This window comes from Heteronotia binoei, chromosome 1 (assembly GCF_032191835.1).
Source record: "Heteronotia binoei isolate CCM8104 ecotype False Entrance Well chromosome 1, APGP_CSIRO_Hbin_v1, whole genome shotgun sequence".
In the NCBI taxonomy this organism is placed as follows: Eukaryota; Metazoa; Chordata; class Lepidosauria; order Squamata; family Gekkonidae; genus Heteronotia; species Heteronotia binoei.
In genome coordinates, this window is record NC_083223.1 from 159666698 (window position 1) to 159686919 (window position 20222).

The 20222-nt window shown below is 42.5% G+C and overlaps 1 protein-coding gene across 4 annotated transcripts in view; it reads left to right on the forward strand.

The window, feature by feature from the left end:
• The window catches only part of RYR2 (ryanodine receptor 2), a 757628-nt gene that overhangs the window by 283930 nt on the left and 453476 nt on the right, over positions 1-20222 (forward strand). For all 4 annotated transcript variants that reach the window (XM_060243352.1, XM_060243324.1, XM_060243334.1 and 1 more), the window contains 3 exons: positions 8525-8599; positions 12828-12984; positions 15177-15341. In XM_060243352.1, the coding sequence (XP_060099335.1) occupies positions 8525-8599; positions 12828-12984; positions 15177-15341 (397 nt within the window). The remainder of the gene's footprint in view (positions 1-8524; positions 8600-12827; positions 12985-15176; positions 15342-20222) is intronic.

Sequence of the window (20222 nt, forward strand, 5' to 3'; positions counted from 1 at the left end):
GTAGCAGTTACTTCTCTTCAGTTGACACAAAAGGAATGTTCATTCACAGCAGGGAGGGGCCAGTTGAATAGCAGCAGATAAACATACTGACACTGTACAATGTATCAAGTCTGCTTTCCACCTGCAAATACTCTTTACTCTTTCTATTCAAATTAGGCTACAGTGGGCTCATATGATAGAATGGACTCCATTCCGTCCTATGGGCCTATTGGACAAATTGGAGTCCATTCTATACTATAAGCCCAGTGGACAGAATGGACTCCATTCTGTCCTATGGGCTCATACGATTCAATGCAGTCCATTCTGTCCTGTGGGCTGATAGCAAAGAATGAAGTCTATTCTATCCTATGGGCCCATGAGATGGAATGGACTCCCTTTTGCTTTCCCACCACCTACAAGTGGGAGAGAGTGAAAGGGAGGCTTGCAATGGCTCCCTGCCTCTTACAGCCACCAGCAGAGGTGGTTCGCCTCTCAGCTGCTCTTTAAGAGGCAGAGAGCCATTCCAAGGCTCTCTTTTGCTCTCCCCTGCCTGCAATTGGGAGGGGGTGAAAGGGAGGTTTCTAATGGCTGCCTACCTTCCCTCCTACCTATCTGTCTTCCTGTCATTTTTCTGTCTCCCTATCTTCCTTCCTTCCTTTCATTCTTTTCTTCCCAACTTTTCCATAACTGTCCCTTCCTCCTTTCCTCTCATTCTTTCTCTCTATCTTTCTGTCTTTTACTTTCATTCTATCTTCCTTCTCATTTTTCTTTCTCTCAGTCCTTTCTCCCCTTCTTTTTTACCTCTCTCTTCTGTTCTTTATACTTTCTCACACTCCTTTCTTCCCCTCTTTTTCCTACCATACTTTCTCTCATTCTTTCTTTGTCTATCTCTTTTTCTTTCATTCTGTTTGTCTATCTTCCTTCCTTCCTTCCTGCCACCTACACATTCATCCCCCCTCCTCCAATATTTTTCTAGGGCCCACTGTATTTCTTCCTATAATAGGCTTTGCTGCTAGTGCAATAATATATCTGTAAGTCTTGAAGGTGGCTTCTTTTTTGTTTTGCTTCCAGAGACGAACATGGCTTCCTCTTTCATATTTATCTCACATACTTTATTTTAGCCAAAAGGCCAAGAAGCAATTTTTCAGATTTGTCTCCAGAATTATTATTTTTTAATTTGTGCCATCACCAAAGCATGGTGTTCTTCTAAGAAATATTAGCACAAGAGGGTTTTTGGTTTTTTTTAACATGCTAAGGCTCAGTCTTGGAAGAAATTTTCTTCTGAGCATGCACAGAGTGGCTTTTCCTTTTTGCACAATAAAGATACATGGTAGAGCATTTTGAGTCCTCCATTGGTTATCTGTATAATAAGGACAGAAGATAGAGCATTTAGTGTCCTCCTTTGGTTCTCCTCTAGAAATTATTTGTTAAATAGTGAGTTCCGCCAGCTCTCATTCAACACAACTCTTTATTAGCAAGAACAGTCACAAGTAAAACTGGCAAAAATGGTGAACTATATACAGTTGGGAAGGTTTAACCTTGTTCAGCAGTCAGGCACCAGCCAATCCCGTTCTGCTTTCCAGGATCCTTCATTTGTATTTATTGGAGAAATGCCTCGGTTACTGATTCACTAGTTCTGAGAGAACAGTCCATCAGGCTTTAAGTATCAGAATCCTGGAGAGCAATGGGTGCCTGCCTCAAGCTCAGACAAGAATATAACATTGTTTTCCTTGGGGAAGCAGCGTAGATATTTCTAAGTAAATAAAACCTTAGATCATGAGCATTGAAACAAAAGGATGCCAGTGACTACGTAAGTTAATGGATTTTTAAGTTAGGTGCTTTCCTTAACTCAGAGCTTGGAGAATTGGTCTGTTCAACATTTATTGAAGTGTTACAGAAGCATTGAGAATAGAAGAAACATTTTAAATCTTGCCATTGTCTTGCTGCCCATAGTACCTGGGGCCTGCCTCAGGGCTTAATATTGCAGACAGAGAGTGAGATAGGGAATTATCTAACAGCTGCTCTGTCAATTTTTTATAGAACCTGGAGGGAGAATAATGATTATATGTCATTGTGTTTTGGGTTGTAACAGAGTTGCCAAAAGAAAGACAAATATTTATTAGAAGAACTTGAGATTTTTTCCTCCTCTTGGTTCACCCTGCTCTGAAAAGATGCTCAAGATTACTATGATACTCACTTAATTGGGTTCATATGTTAACATTATATTGCTTGTTAGAGTGCAAGGAATACCTGAAGTGTTCAGATGTATTTAGCTTACATTTCTGTAACACTGAGGTTAAGTGGCAAGAATGTTGGACTAGATGGAGTGAATGTTCAGTCCCAGTTCAAAGGAGCCATTATCTGTAAAATAGGAGTAAAAGTTGCATTCTGCTCCAGTTTGTTGAGGATAAATGCACATGATATGTACATTGTGGGGTTTTAGCTTTAGTACTCCTCACATTCAGAAAAGTAAAAATGGGCTAATCATTATCAGGAGCCTGCAGGCCATGCCCAGCTCAGGGATTACTCAAATCTGGCCCTGAGCAACTTCTTTCTTCTGCTTCCTTTCCTAAGGCTGCTTCTGCAGCTTCACCATTAGCTTGCTTTGCCCCCAGCTCCCACAGTGGCTCTTTTCTTCCTGCTTCCTGCCTCTTGGATTTTCTCTGTTCTTATCTGGATTTATTTTCTTTCAAAAAGACCCTGATTAGGAATTAGAACACTTGGATTGATCCTTATATCTTGGAGAGCTGATTGATTTCAGATGCCAAATGATAATAGCACATATTGGTAAGGAGACAGGAAAGGAGACAGGAGACAAGAACTCTTAAGTTCAGTCCAGGAGGATGCATTGTCTTGAGCTTCATTATGAATTGCAATCAGCAGTCTCTCTTTATCTCCCTTTAAAATTCCTTTGCAGGAGCACTGCTAATCTTAGGTCAGCAACTGAACATTGTGGTTTCTAATGCTGGACTTATGCTCTTTTTCTTTTGCATCTTATCTTCATGCCTACTACCCTTTTGCATATCACACCTAATCCAATCGAGCCTTCTATTGCCATTCACCTGCTATTGTCATTTGATGTCTGAAATCACCTTTATAAAATTTATATCTCTGGTACCTTGTGTTACATTTTATGACATGCATGGCCCAGCCCACAAAGTGACATTTATGTCAGATTTGGTCCTCACAGCAACTGAATTTGTTACCTTTGAGTTACATGAATTTATTTAACTGTATTGAGCTAAAAAGAATATACCATGATGACAAAAAGATGATTTACCTAATTTAAACCCTAAGTTTATACATTCTTCAGAAATAGAGCAGTATCACATGCTCAGATATCCTTTAACTGTGGTTCCTCCATACTCAAATGTTATCAATATTTCAACATACAGTGTTTGAATACATTGATCAGATATGAACCAACAACCTGGTTTTTCTTCCACTAAGTGACTTGAACAGGTTTGATCATCCCCCCATCAGCTATGTACCAAACAGAATAGTGCACATTTCCCCTTATAACACTACAATTAAAAATGCTAGAGAGTTTTTTAAAAAGAAAAAACTGGGCATTCAGAGACCGTGGCAATAAATTGCTAGGCTGTTACTGTGCAAATTCACAATAGCAGTTGCTGATTTCTTTTTTTAAAAGCTCCAAAAAGCCATCAAGTGGCACAATAAGAAAAATGGTAAAGGTGAAAAGATCCTAAGATTGTCTAGCAGACAGAAGTTCTAGGTCTTTTAGTGCTATGCACCACTAGGTGGTGAGCTAGGCTTGTTTTTTTAAAGGCAAGAGATGTTTCAGAGGTGATTTGCCATTGCCTGTCTCTGCATCCCCTGGAGGTTTTTAAACAGAGGCTAGATAGCCATCTGACAACAATGCTGGTTCTGTGAGTTAGACAGACCATAAGAAGGAGGGCAGGAAGGATTGCATCAGAGGTTAATTCTTGTGGCCCTTTCTTATATGCCCAGAGAAATGCTGATTGACATTTTAGTGTCAGACAGCAGGTTTTTTTCAGGTCAGTTTGGAGACCAAGTCCTATGAGGGAAGGTTGAAAGAACTGGGTATGTTCAGACCAGCCAGCTACTGCTACACCTGACATAGGTATCCTACTATTGGATGACTTGCCTACACCACGTCTCCATGTTTCCGACATTACTGCCGTTTCTGCCAAAAATTGCACCCTGGCCTGTGTGCTCAACTGGGTGTGGAGGGGGTAGCTGGCCGGTCAGGTCAATTAAAAGTTTCAACCGTATCTCTCCTGCCAGCACAGACTGTCAATCCACTAGGGGTGCCTGTTTTGGGGAAACTGAGTTGTCATTCCCCCCAAACTCCAGCAGCAAGTGCTCCAGGCACTTCACAAAGGGCACCCAGGAATTATTCGCATGAAAGCCCTGGCCAGAAGCTATGTCTGGTGGCTGGGCATTGACTCTAATTGAAGCATGGGTCCAATCCTGCCGATCATGCCAGGAATCGCAACCTGCAATGCCGCAAGCACCAGTTCAAAAGTGGGAGTTGACCCACACCCCATGGTTGCAGCTCCACATCAACTTCGCAGGATTATTCCAGGGCCACACCTTCCTGGTTGTTGTTGACTCCTTTTCAAAGTGTCTGGAAGTGGTCCTTCTATCCACCTTGACATTTGCTGTGGTCATCTGAGTCCTGAGATGCCTATTCACCACCCACAGACTTCCTGACACCTTCGTGTCAGATATTGGGTCTGCCTTCACCTCGACAAAGTTCCAGCGATTTGCCACCTCCAATGTTATTCACCTGGTAACATCAACACCATTCCACCCATCCACAAATGGGCAAGCCAAGCAAATGGTATGAACTACCAAGGACTCTCTGAAGCACATTGTGCATGGGGACTGGCACCTGAGACTAGCAGACTTCCTGCTGAACAACACATCATTCTGCACACAGCCGGGTCAGAGCCCAGCAGAGCTACTTATGGGCCATCAGCTTGACTGGCTTCACCCAGACCTGGCTCCCAACCACCCACTGAAGGGGGACACCCAGGACACTCCCTGGGCATTCTCACCAGGGGATGCCATCTATGCAAGGAGCTTTGGGAATGGCCCAGTTTGGATTCCGGCCACTGTTGTAAAGGTGACTGGACCAATCTCCTACCATGTCATAACTGAGAATGGTGTTATCTGGCGCCAGCTCCGGCATCGATGGCCAAAACATGACTGCCTCCCTAATGGGAACCCAGAGTCTCCAGTGGCTCCACTTGTTCTGGACTTGGTGGACTCAGTTAAAAACTTAGGGCCTAGATCTGCTTAGGAGAGATTATCCAATAATGATCTTGAAACTAATATAAAATCATTTCAAGTGTAAATATGGTGTCTAGCCGAATAGTATGAAAAATCTCTGATTTTAGGGTATAGGTATCTCCATGTATCAAATAAGTCTTCTTTTTGAAGGAATTTAGTCACTGGTGTCAAGTTAGTTTTCCTTCCCTTAGATGAGCCCTTGTTTTTTGGATACGTTTTGTCTAGAGCTAAATCCATGACTGAGTTAAAGTCTGTGCCAATAATAGTGTCCCCTTCCTGAAATAATCTGAGCTTATTCAAGATCTCGCTCAAAAACTCTCTTTGTCCTCTGTTTGGTGCATAGAAGGATGCTAAAGTAACTTGCTGCCCTCTACTACAACCTTTAATAAAATATATATCTCCCAGAGTTATCCTTTTCCATACCCTCTAGCAAGAAGCGCATCTGAGTGGAGAGCAAAACCTCTACTCCCCAAGATTTCGAGTTGCCTGGTGCTTGGTATTGCTGGTTGAAAAGTGGAGCATTTAGGATAGGGTGACTAACATATTTTTGATGAGTCTTTTGAATAAATAAGATATCCGGTTTATCACGTTGTTTTATTGTTCAACATGGCTTTTGCCACACCCTGTAAGCCACCCTGAGCCTGCCCCGGCGGGGAGGGCAGGGTATAAATAAAAATTTATTATTATTATCATTACGTTTGACCTGGGTGAGAAACCCCGTGTTTAATTCCATTATGTATTCCTCTTATATTTTACAGAAATAACTTTCAGCGTCTTGAAATTCCTTTGTGTGCCCTCCCTATCAGTATTAATTAAACATACAATAAAAATAAACCAGCAAATTATTTAAGATCTTACACTGTTCTGTGCTTACATACTGTGTGAGTAATTGAAACATGCTTCTGCCCTCAAGGATCCAAATGCCTATGTTCTGATTGGCCATTCTGTGTGAATCGGCTAATTGGGGCACAAGGCATGTATGAATCTATATGCTAATGAAGGATCCTGGAGAGACCAATAGGGTGGTTTCTCGCTGACTAAAAGGGGTGTGTCTTTCCTTCCCCAGCTGTATATATTGCTTGTTTTGCCTGTTAGTTCCCCAGTTCAGTGTTTCTCAATAAAGAGTTATGTTCTTAACCACGGCTGAACTCACTATTTAATACTTTACAGGCGCATTTTGCCATTTCACACAGTAAAATCCAATTGCAACATGCTCTGAAAGTTGGTTGAAAGTGCGTAATTTAGCATGTGTGAACACATTGCTAGTTAGAGAGGAGATTCCCTGATCAGTTGAAAGGAAGATAGCTCTAAAGAGAGATTCCTGGTGTGCTCAGAGAAGAAATTTAGGAGCTTGGTAGTGTATCTCTGCCTTCAGAAACCTGAAGAGTCAATTAAACTCAAGGCAGTATAGTGGAGTGTTTAGGAAACATTGGGGGATGGGGGAAGCCTCTCAACTAAAATATACTAAGACTTGAAAAAAGTTTTAAACTCTCAGATGCTGAAAACACGTGAAATGTAATTCATGAAGTTACCTCAGAGTTCTTATTGATTTACATTAGCTTTTTAACCCCTGATTTCATCTGACCTTTCCCCCTCTACATTGAATACAATATTTTATATTTGAACATTATAAAGCTGTCTATTTCACTCCCAGACATATGCCGAGGTAGTAGCATTTAATGTGTGCAGTGCAATGGAAAGGAATATTCACAGGTACAAGCTTAAGGCCAAGGGAATGATGGCTTGTATGTAGGGTTGTAACTAATATGTGAATTTTATACAACGTTAGTGAGAAAATTAACAGACTCAAGACCCCCATTATTTGCTTGCATTAAGACAAATAAAATAGATTAAAGTACAATGAAGTACAACTGACTCTTGTCCTTTGAGGTCATAGAAAAATGAATTCATTATACAAAAGCTGTGGATTTTTTTAAAAAATCTGATCTCTGTAGATCTCTCAAGAGCTGTGAATTGTTTTCTTGTTAGGGCAGAGTGTTGTTAATGAACTGTAATTGCAGCTTACTTTTGGAAGTCCTTTTGCAAAACCATGGAAACAGGGGGTTAAGCTGACAATGGCTGCTGCCCCTTAATGGCCAAACTCTGCTACTGGAATGCCTCTGCAAGGGATCGGCAGGCTTGATGGGGCTCATGGCAGGGCGGTTCTTGACAGTTCAAGATCATACCCCACTCATGATTCCCCCCACCCTTGCACCCTTGTTTACTCTTTGACAGAATTTCTTAGCTCTTGGTTAATTTTAATTTTAATTTCTTAGTTAACAGCCTGTGTTTTGTACTCTGTCTTTCTAATTTTCCTGACTCATAGAACCCTTTACGGGCAATAATTACAAGGGTCTATTTTGTTGGAAACAGAGAGTACCAGCGATTATGAATACAAGTATGTCTAATACAGGGTTGCACAGCTTGCTTGCCTTTCTGTGCATTGTTTCACTGTAAATGCAAATATTTTATATGGAAACAATTAATTTTTTGTGACTGAACAGGTGGCTCACTCAGATGTGTATAAAAAAGGACAGTGTGGGTTTGATTATGCCAATCATACATCTCAACTAGTAATGATAACTTGTTAGTTGATCAAATTATATTGCATATCTTGGAACTGAGATCCTTCAAAAGAAGAACATATAGAAAAAGAAGCTCTATGAAACAGAGTTGCATAATAGTTTTTAAGAAGGAAGTGGTTTGAGAGAGGGATATACTTCCTATACTGTGGAGACACATAATATTCCTTTTGTCCCACTATTGCCTCTGGTCAAATGGTTTTTGCAGGTTTTTGAAAAAAAAAACTGTAAAAGTGTATGTTCAGAAATAGTGGCTACAGGATTAGGAGTACTGAATCTCTCTTTCAGATAACAGTAAATTTCATAATAAGTGCCATCATTCACCTTCTCTCTGGCGTCTCTGTTGGTCTCAGATGGCACAGCCCCAATGTAAAGGAGAAACCTCCTTGTTGGGTACCCAAGCTCCCACCTTGTACAGCTGTCCAACAGTCTGTCATCCATGGTGTTCCTTCACAAGATGGTCTTGTCATGATGAGCTCATGCATTTGCAGACCTCTGTCTGACCTTTCCAGGGATTTCTTTTTGTTCTCACACCTCTATTCTTTTTCCTACAGTCCTATTTGTGGCAGATACTGTGGAGGAGATCTTCTTACATTGGCTCCCACACTTTAATGTTCTGAAAAAGCTATCATTCACTTTCAGTCTAAAAGTGTCAGGAACTTACAGATCATCTTGTGTTTCAGAACTGTGCATTATGAAGGTGGTCCTGTGTCAATTCATGCACGCTCTCTTTGGAGACTGGAGACACTGAGGGTTGCGTAAGTAAAAGTCAAGGCATAATTCACTTCCATTGTAGCAACCAGTATCTCATCCCCCCCACCCCTTCTACTTCCTCTTGAGAAAAAAGAATCTCTATGCTGAAAGGTTGTGATTGTAGTTTGGAAATGGCTGTTTAATTGTGATCCCAGTATACAATCATGCCTGGTGAAGGTTTCAGTTAGACTTAATAACAAGAAAGCATCAGTAATGTAATTACTGGTGTCAAATTAATGGCAGTTTTTTTGAGTCTTCAAAATACTTCACTTCACAAAATACATGGTCAGTGTCTAATCAGTAATTGAAAGCAGCATCAACAAAGGCTGCACTGTATTGATTCTGCTCTTTATGTTCATGTTTTCTAGTGAACATGGCTATAAAATAAACTGACAGGACACCGGATAAACACTATTCCCATGTTAGTTTTTTGGAATTAAAGCTGAACTTGAGAATTCTAGAAGAGAAGTGCTGAATCACAAATGGGTTCCTTTATGCTTCCTTAGTCAGTCTCATTTAGAAGTGCATTATCTTCATGTTCATTATTGCACAGGAGCTATCAGGGTTAGGTTCAAGGAATGACAGTCTTCAGACTTTTGCATATCCTTAAATTTGACAGGCACAGTTCTAGACTAGGTACATGTCTGAAGAACACTTGACCTGAATTTCACTTTAAAAGTGATATGGGGTCAGGTTGTTTGACTGGGAATTTAAATACCTCTGAGTAGCATTCAGCTGTTCAACTATAATTACTGTATTTGTTAGGAAAGCAGCACTGGAGCTCTGTTGTGTAATCTTTTGAAGGCTGATGGCACATTTCCTTCTCATCCCTAAACAAACATTGACAACAGTTAATCAAAAACTATGCAAGTATCAATCAGCAGGGCATGTTGAAGGACAGATTGATGCGCTGTGTGTGGAAAGAGTATTTATTCTGTCTCCTTGATTTAAACAGATTTCAGAGTTCTGCAGCCCCCTACTGGTGGCTCTCAGGAAATGTTTAGCTAATATTAACAGAAATTGTGTAATAGCTTATTGGACCAACCAGATAAGCACAAAACTCTGTGTAAGCTTTCCAAGATCACCAAAGGAATTTGTCATTTGCCTTTTATATTTTTAAGAAATTGAGAGAGATGTTCATATGAAGTAGGTTTGGGGGGAAAAAACAGTTCTATGAATTAAAAAGTCATAATAAAGAAGTTGGAATATAAATTAATTTAGGGTATGAATAGAGTATGGATATTGTCATTGAAGCTTTATTACTAAATAGAGGAAATGTTTCTTGTTACCTAGAAAGATATGAACCAATGCTTTTTGGGCATTGCTGTTTTCTAAGAAAAACTTTCTCTAAATGTGTTGCTGTTGATACTAAGTCACACAGCTGCTTTCCCATTGAGGGTCTAACAATGGAAAGTCAGTATTGTAACTTGTGACCTACCAATGCGACTACATTCTGCTGGCTATGTATGTCAGACAACCACAGGATCAGTAAACATCCTGGTTTTACTACCTCCTTGAATAGTGGAGCAGAAGTAAGCCTGGTTCAGAACTGGTCAATGGAGCAAGACTGATCTGGGAAGCTGTGGTAGGATGAGTCTGATATGGCTAGATAACAGTAAATTTCATAATAAGTGCCATCATTCACCTTCTCTATGGCATCTCTGTTGGTCTCAGATGGCACAGCCCCAATGTAAAGGAGAAACCTCCTTGTTTGGTACCCAAGCTCCCACCTTGTACAGCTGTCCAACAGTCTGTCTTCCACGGTGTTCCTTCACAAGATGGTCTTGTCATGATGAGCTCATGCACTTGCAGACCTCTGTCTGACCTTTCCAGGGATTTCTTTTTGTTCTCACACCTCTATTCTTTTTCCTACAGTCCTATTTGTGGCAGGTACTGTGGAGGAGATCCTCTTACATTGGCTCCCTCACTCACTGTGCCCTGTTTCTGGTTTGGGACGCTCTTTTATATACTCCACAAAGCATGTGGCCCTGCCCAATCTGGGGCATATGCTGTGCTGCCAGTTCTGATTACATTGAAACTGGTGTTGGTTGGGATGCCAGTTTGGTGTAGTGGTTAAGTGTGCAGACTCTTATCTGGAAGAGCCGGGTTTGATTCCTCACTCCTCCAGTTGCAGCTGCTGGAATAGCCTTGGGTCAGCCATTGCTTTCGTAGGAGTTGTCCTTGAAAGGGCAGCTGTTGTAAGAGCTCTCTCAGCCCCACCTACCTCACATGATGTCTGTTTTGAGCGGGGGGGGGGGGGGGGAGGAGATTGTGACCTCTCTGAAACTCTGAGTTTCAGTAGATAGGACGGGATATAAATCCAGAATCATCATCATCTTCTTCTTCTATTTAAGATTAGTCAACAGGTCCAAATTAAAGTGTCCTAAGTAATGAAGTACAAGTACACTTGGACCTGTAAGATCTGTCCTGGGGAAAATTTAATTCAAAACAATGTATCTTATTAATAAATGTTACTGTTTCAATTAATGAAGACTGCCTACATGCTACATTCTCTGTTTTAGAGCTGTCCCAACACATGAAAGCTCTGCTTGAGAAACCCACTAACATTCAGAGAAGGCTGGCAGGGACAGAAAACCTGCATATATAGTCTAATAACTTGAAGACCAAGAATAATTACCACAGCTTGTATATGTTTCATGAAAATGTGCTATAAAATTGGCTAGAAATGGAGAGAATGAAAACATTCCAGTATTAGTTGACATGATTACAGTTTCTTCAACTACTACTGGTGCAGGGTGCTGATTGTGAGTTGGATACTTCTTTTTTTCTTTTGCTTTCTTTTTATGGATAATGGAATTTTGCCTTGACAGTCCCTCAATAGTAGCTGTCTTGCAACAAATAATGGTAAGAGGGAGAAGTCAGACTTATGTATCACTTCCCCCCATTTTGTCTTTAGGCTTGTTTGTTGCAAGTTAGCTGATATTAATCAAAAAATGCTAAAATGGTTCTCATGCAGAATGTAAAAAGACCCCTGCTGGATCTGACCAGTGGTCCATCTAGTCTAGTATTCTGTCTCACACACTGGCCAACAAGTTCCTCTGGACAGCCAACAACAAGGCATTGAGGCCGAGGCCTTCTCTTGATGTTGCCTCCTACCTCTGGAATTCAGAGACTTAGTGCCTCGGAATGTGAATACATTCTGTCTCTTCTTACTACCTTGATTCATGCCTTCTTCCATTTTGTTTCTTATGATACATTTATAAACACCTTAGGTACATTTCTGGTATGTGCAAACACAGTAGAAGCCTGACATGAATCCTATGGGATCTTTCCATCACAGCAGCAAGTCTCTCCTGTCCTGTCATCTGGATCCCACTGCCCACCAGTTCACATGCCCCTCTACATATTCTTTGGGACACCAGCATATGGAAGTAAAGACAATTCATTCAGCATTTCCATCTGATAACTGCTAAAGTCTGCTATCTTCCCATCCTTAAGAACCTGCGGTATTAAGGCCAAATATTGTGGTCTGCAAAGTGACAACAGGAGAGATGGAGAATATTCAAAGCCTTGCTTGTGATGCTATAATCATGAAAAGGCTTGTGATGCCATAGTTACGCCAGCCAGTAGGGGAGTATTTTTACTTTTCATTTTCCAGCCAAGTTTATAGTACATATAGTAATGATCTTTATTCTTGGAGATACTGATTTATCAACAATTGAAAATAAATGAGATATTTTGGAATACATTCTGCTGCATTGGAACAGGGGTATGGAACCACTCATTATATTGCCTACAACTTCACTTAAATGAAACAATACCCACCAAAGCATCTTTGCAGACTTTATGTCCCTCTTGCACATGAGAAATTCCCTGGTGGGCAATATGGTGTAGTCATTCTGATGCAGAACTGTCCATATGTCCTTGATGACACATAATGCTGTTTTGATCTGGGTAAAGATCTGAAATAATGTAGCAAACAAATTTGTGTTCAGAAAATAATGTGCATTTCTGAATCTGCTACTTCCATTGAAATCAATGTGTAGTTTTTATCTCTTGTATAGATTCAAAACTTTTCCTTACAAGAAGTCACTGAAATGGGACACCAATGTGCCATTCATTGTAGAAATAAAACTTAAGTGACGTCTCAAGAAATGTAGCATTGCTGTTAGACCCAGTTCAGTTAGAATAGGTTTTATTTCATTTCATATTGTTTGACATTCAGATCTGGCATTTTCATTGTTTAAGAATTCAAATTTGAACTTTTATTAGGTGGAGTGGAAGTCACATTCGATGGGGGCAGCCATTCAGACTAAGGCATATAACCACAGGGAAATATTTAAGCCTCATGGATGACAAGAGTCTTCTTCTAACAGACAAAGAGAAAGCTGATGTGAAATCTACAGCTTTTTGCTTTCGGTCTTCCAAGGTAGGAAATCAATCTAGCATTAATTTGAATGACAGTGTTTGATCAAGTGATAACGACTGTCAATAATAGCTCCTCCTCGTCAACCCTGCTGTGCTTTGATCTTCAGGCTTCAGGCTTCAACCTCCTAGCAGTCCTATGCAAGGAAGAGGTTGCTGGCAAAAGCATCAATAGCTTGTGCTGGCTAAGAGCTGATGCATTTGTTACAGTCTAAACAAATTATGTCTTTCATAAGTCAGTTGTGAGTTTCTATTCGTTTCTGCACACACAATGCCTGATTCCGATCAGCACTGTGGTTCGCAAGGCAAGGGGCTTCAGCATTCCGCTTCCACGCTATTTTTAAAGGCTGAAGCTCCTTCTCCTTGTGTCCTGTGATCCCAGTCTGAATTGGGCACCTCATGCCTGGAAACTGAAGAGAACCTGCAACTCAGGGTGGTGAACCCAGTGTAGACAATAACATGCAGATTCCCCCTATGCCTGCGACTTAGGAATGTTAAATGTATGGGCATGGGCTGCATCTGGCCTGCTAAGAACAGTCATCTACCCTACAAAACACCCCCCTGTCAGGCTATCAAGGGACAGGGACATCCCCTGTCAGTTATCCATTGAGTTTAATTTTGATGTTCACTTGGACACAAATCCATCTGGGGTACTGATTTGATCCCTACATCTAACTGTCTAGACATTTTGTTTTTGAAGTAACTGAGCAATCTAATATAATTGTAGCTGTCCAAACATGAGATTTATAACACCCCCCCCCCAAACTAATATATAAACTTTTGTCATTGTTAGTATTTGTATTATCTATGACATACTTAATGTGTAAAAATATGTAGTGTCTTAATTCAAATACCTTTTTATTGATGGAACCTGATATCACAGGATGTCCTAGGAGTAAATATGTTACGCTAGATTACATTTTTTTTTCTTGCAGAAGATTTTACCCCTCTTTCAGCCTTTTTGCTTTTATATCCACATTCTTTGGTATGCTGAAACATGCCAGTCTCAATAGAAGACTAGCCTCAGCCTCTGTTCAGAACTTTATTGAGAGTTTGTATCTTTTTAATCTTAAGGAAATTTAAAAACTAGCATCACAATATATAGTGTGTTTGGTTTGTACAGAATCTGATAGAATGAACATTTTAGTAGTGTGCTCCTAAAATATTAAGATCTTATTACGCTGGAAAAAAAACTGCAAATCCAAAATTTGTTACAATACTGTAGGGATGATAAGTCCACAGTTGGTGCAACATCCACATCTGGAGGATTCGTATAGGTCCAAGATAATCCTATTCTCCTCCTACTAGTGGGTTGGATCCTGTGACCTCTGAGAAGGTGGCCCTTGGGGAGGTAGATCTTTCTCTGTTCTCCCATACAAACCCAATAAATCCCTAAAAGTTAATGCCAGGGGGCAGGATAAAGGTGGCTTTGTAGACAAAATTGTAAGAAGAACAGGCGTAAGGCACAGGGATCAGGCAAAATCACCTCCATCATCTTTTGGCAGATAAAGTACACCAATCTTTTCTTTCACAAAGGGAAAGAGTGGTGATTTTGCCTGATTGCCTCTCTTTACTACAGTCCTCCCCCCTCCAACTATATTTTCTCCACAAGGCTCCTTGACTGCCAGCACTGGCTTTTCTGGGCCCTTAGGAAAGGGGAATATGGAGAAAAAGCCGCGTCTGCTAATGCCTTTTGTAAATTCCAGTGTTCTGTTTGAACACATATGTTGGGGGGCAAGAGGAAAACAACAACAGGACTTTATACAAATTATTTAAATAAATTCATTAAATAAATGAAACATAAAATGACACCCTATCAGTTTATGTAGCATAATTAGTGTGGAAGAGAAATGAGAAGTACATGTATCTGAAGATTTATATGGTGAAATTATAGACTTCAGACAGATTGAGTATAGTAACAATGTGTAGTTTTGGTTAATGAGCATGTAAAGATTAGGAATGAAATCTATGAATATTTGGAGAATTTTGCTTTTTTTAAAAAAAAGTTTGGCTATATTCTGGAGAACAGTAAACAATATCTAATTAAACCAAATGATCCCTTAACTGTATATTTAAAAGAGTTATTGATTGTAATGATATTTAGGTATGTGTAATATTTTGTGAAGAAAGAATTTTTCACTTTTCATAAACATCTTGCATGTATTACTTAATGTAATTTATGTATTCTGGTTTTAGGAAAAGTTGGATGTGGCGATAAGAAAAGAAGTAGATGGAATGGGAGCACCTGAAATAAAATATGGGGATTCAGTCTGTTTCATACAGCATGCTGACACGGGTTTGTGGCTTACATACCAATCAGTGGATGCAAAGTCTGCGAGAATGGGATCTGTACAACGTAAAGTAAGATACTATACACAATGAGGTTATACAAAACATTTATAGATATGATGAAAATGGAAGAAATGTTTGCATCTCAGAACATTATTTATTTATCTACTTACTTATAGTCTGCTTTTCTCACTGAGACTCAAAATAGATTACACAGGGAAGTCAATACAATTAATAGGATGAGACTGCAAGCATTTGAAGTGAAGCATAAGTTAAATATACTATGTTAAACAATGCAGAAAATGGTATTATATAAGTAAAAATATACTGCAGTGACAGTGAGATACATGTGTGCAGCAACAGATAATACATACTATACAAAGTTATATAAGCTATTTCTAAAGTGTTCTATTATATCCCTATTACATTTATAGTATGCCCTCCTGAACAGTTTTGTTTTGCATAGTTTGCAGAACTCCAGAAGTGTGGGAGCCTTCCTGACTTGTGAGACTGAAGCCACTATAGAGAATGCAATTGCATGGACAGTTGTTGACCTTGCTCATTTGCTGAGTACCATCCTCAAAAAGCCCTGCTCAGATGAGAAAAGCTGTTATAGAGGATAATAGGGGTACTGATGTCCTGCACATTTGAGGGTTCAAGGACTTTGTATGTGATAGCCAGTATCTTAAATTGAAACTGGTAACTGGTGACTGCACAATGACCATAATGCTATAAGATCCCCTCTCCCCTTAAATACCTCCTTCTTAAGTCCTTGTATATTGTACTATAATACTCTCATTGGCCATGCACTTTCTGTATTTTATGCAAATTAGTTTGTTTTGCTCTATGCTGATCATGGGCCTTAATAATAATAAACTGAAACTGAATGACCATAATACAAATGTCTGCCTAGTGCTTTATAATAGTCAATCTGGGGCATTTTGCCCTAGCTGAAGTGTCTGATCAGGATGGCAGTCCCCGGTGGGGGCAGGGGATCTCCTGATTTTACAGGCTCCAGCCCACCCACAAGCATGACCGCTGTGTGGCCACCCCTCTCCTTCCCCTCCTGCGAGGAAAAAGAAAAGAGTGGGTGCTGTGCTGTCCCATTCTGCAAGAAGCAAATTTCAGGGCAGGCACACATGGCACCTGCTCTTTCCAAACAGCGACCACTGGCCCTCTTGCAAGGAAGGTGCACATTGCACCTAGTCTTTCCAAGTGTGGGCCGCTGGCTCCTGCCCTGCAAGAGGTAACCAAAGCATCACTCCCCCACCCCCCAAACCATTTAAAGTTTCCTTTAAATGGTTTGAGAAAAGTGAGGGCATGAGCTCTCTGCATCCAGGACGTGATGACATTACTCTATGTGATGTCATCACATCAGGGATGGCCACACCTCTCCTGGAACACCCTCAAATCCCTATGCTGAGGGACTTGGCAACCTTGTGTCTGAGCTGACTTTGAAGGGAGACCTCTGTAAAAAGCATCACAGTAATAATAATAATAATAATAATAATATTTTATTTTTATATCCCGCCCTCCCCGCCAGGCGGGCTCAGGGCGGCTAACAGACATGGGGATCCCATGATTCACATAAAACAACATAAACAGTTTTAAATATATCAGTCACAAATAAATTATTTAAAATAGTTAAAATATATAAAATGGTGCTAAAATACTGTATCATAATGTACGCAAGATGGCTAGATGTCCATTCGTTGGATTAATCAAGTTCTATCTCAAAAGCCAGCTGGTAAAGAAATGTTTTGCAAGCCCTGCGGAACTGGTTCAGGTCCCGCAGGGCTCGCACCATCTCAGGAAGGTCGTTCCACCAACGAGGGGCTATCACCGAGAAGGCCTGCTCCCTGGTAGCCTTCAACCTAGCTTCTCTTGGCCCAGGGATTGTTAGTAAGTTCTGAGAACCGGATCTCAGCGCTCTCTGGGGCACATATGGGGAGAGGCGGTCCTTTAGGTAGGCAGGTCCTCGGCCATATAGGGCTTTAAAGGTGATGACCAGCACCTTATAGCGAACACGGTAGACAACCGGCAGCCAATGCAGATCCCGCAGCCCAGGCCGCGCAGGTTCCCACCGTGGTAGTCCCTCCAGTAGCCTGGCCGCCGCGTTCTGGACTACCTGAAGTCTCCGTGTTCGGTATAGGGGCAGCCCCATGTAGAGGGCATTGCAGTAGTCCAATCTCGAAGTGACCGTTGCGTGGATCACAGTTGCTAGGTCGGTGCGCTCCAAGAAGGGAGCCAACTGCCTCGCCCTCTTAAGGTGAAAGAAGGCGGATCTAGCAGTGGCGGCTACCTGGGCCTCCATTGATAAAGAGGATTCCAGTAGCACTCCCAGGCTCTTGACTTTGCGCACTGGTACCAGTGGCGCACCGTCAAAGGCCGGTAAAGTGATCTCCCCTCCCGGTCCGCCGCGGCCCACGCAAAGGACCTCAGTCTTCGCCGGATTCAACTTCAGCCCGCTCAGCCTGAGCCAGTCAGCCACGGCTTGTAATGCCCGGTCCAAATTTGTAGGGACATCGCCAGCCCGGCCGTCCATCAATAGATAGAGCTGGGTGTCATCTGCGTATTGATGACAACCCAGCCCATACCTCCGTGCAATCTGGGCAAGGGGGCGCATAAAGATGTTAAACAACATCGGGGAGAGAACTGCCCCCTGAGGCACACCACAATGAAGTGGGTATCTCTGAGACAGCTCCCCCCCAATTGCCACCCTTTGTCCCCGACCATCAAGAAAGGAGGAGAGCCACTGTAAGGCTAGCCCCCGAATTCCTGCGTCAGCGAGGCGGCGGGTCAGCAGCTGATGGTCGACCATATCGAACGCAGCCGATAGGTCTAGCAACAGCAATACCGCCGAGCCGCCTCGATCCAGTTGTCGTCGGAGGTCATCCATGAGGGCGACCAGGACTGTTTCCGTCCCATGGCCCGGGCGGAAGCCGGACTGGCATGGGTCTAGGACGGAAGCGTCCTCCAGAAATTCCTGTAACTGCACCGCCACAGCCCTCTCGATAATTTTGCCCAAAAAGGGCAAGTTTGAGACCGGCCGGTAGTGTGCCAATTCGGCCGGGTCTGATGACGGTTTTTTCAGGAGAGGGCGGACCAATGCCTCTTTCAGGGGTGTTGGAAAAACGCCTTCTGAAAGGGATCGATTTATAATATCCCGTATAGGATATCTTAATTCCTCCTGGCAGGCCTTAATTAGCCAGGAGGGGCATGGGTCCAGATCACAAGTTGTGGATCGTGCAGTGCCAAGAATTCTGTCGACTTCCTCCAAGCTGAGCGGGTCGAAGCAATCCAGAGTTAACTCAGAAGACACGCATTGGGTTTCGAGTCCACTTACTGCCTCAAAATTGGCGGGGCAGTCCTGGCGGAGCGATTGGACCTTATCCGCAAAGAATTTTGCAAAAGCCTCACAGCCAATCTCCAATTCCTTAGCTTTTGAATTGCCTTGAGGCAATGTAGTCAGATTCCGAATTGTTCTAAATAATTGGGCTGGGCGCGAATTTGCGGATGCAATCTTAGCCGCAAAGTATGTTTTCTTTGCGGCCTTGATTGCCATCTCATAGGACTTCATAAACTTCCTGTAAGATGTTCTAATCGCCTCGTCACGAGTACGTCGCCATTGCCTCTCTAGCCGTCTAAGGCCTTGTTTCAGCTGGCGTAATTCCGGGGTATACCACGGAGCCAGCTTAGTCCGAGGTCGCAGAGGGCGCCGAGGTGCGATTTCCTCGATGGCCCTAGAGAGCCGGCTATTCCAGGTCTCAATCAGGCCATCGAGGGAATCGCCAGAGGGCCAGGGGTCCCGTAGAGCCATCTGGAACCGTTCCGGGTCCATTTGGCTCCGCGGGCGAGCCATAATCGGCTCCTCGCCTAAACAGGTTTGGGGGGGCATATTTACACGGGCCTTGAGAGCGAAGTGATCCGACCATGGCACTACCTCTGCGGTTATGTCGCTCACTACAATCCCGGCCGCGAAGATCAGGTCTAACATGTGTCCGGCCTGGTGAGTGGGGGTTACAACAAATTGAGAGAGTCCCAGTGTCGCCATGGAAGACACTAGGTCCGTCGCCTGACTGGACCTAGTCTAATCTCCATGTTACTGTAGTGAGGATCCATGTGGCAAGATCTCGTGAGTCAAGATAGGACACATCTTCTGAGCTAAACTAAGTTGGAAGAAAGGGTTTTTTCCCAACTGTATTAGCTTGCTTCTTCATCAGTAATACTTTGTACTGGACTTTGTACTGAGTCCAGTATTTTAACTTGATTTAACTGCATTTTAAGTCCAGTATTTTAACCTTTAACCCAGGCTTTTAACTTTGTCAGCAAGTCTCAACTTAACCCCCCTGACGGAAGGAATCATAATGTCTTTCCAGACTTCAGGTTTAGTATTACTTGTCCTGGCGCCCTCTGCCAGCGCCGCCCCCCCCCGTTCCGCACAGGGGTTTCTGCCGTGGTAGGGGAGGGAGGATAAAGGTGCTTCAGGCCTCAGAATATGGAGTGGAGGAGAGTTACAGCACTCCGTCCCCTATACCCCACGGAGTACTATCACAGGGCCTTGCTGTCTGCTTTCTCTCTGTCTTGCCTTAGCCCTTCCTCTGCTTCTCCTCTTTTTCCTCCCTGGCCAGCAGCGTTAATTCCCTTTTTAATGCTTCATACCTCTGTTCCTATTGCATTTCCCCTGTGCCATTCCCCCATCTCGCTGTCAGTCTCCCTTCCCCCCTCCCCATTGGTGTCCTCCTCCTGTGCTCTGTCCCCTCCCCAACCCCTGTGCTGAGCTTCCAGACTTTCCCTTCTACAGGGCATGGTCAGACCCCTGTGCATCGGCAGCCTCGTGGTCCAGCTCCTATGTGCACGGCTCAACTCCTCCTGAGCCCTGGGTGCTCAGCTTGTTGGTCACTGCTGCGGCTTGGCTCGGGCCATCATGCTGCCTCTGGTGTCCATCCTAGC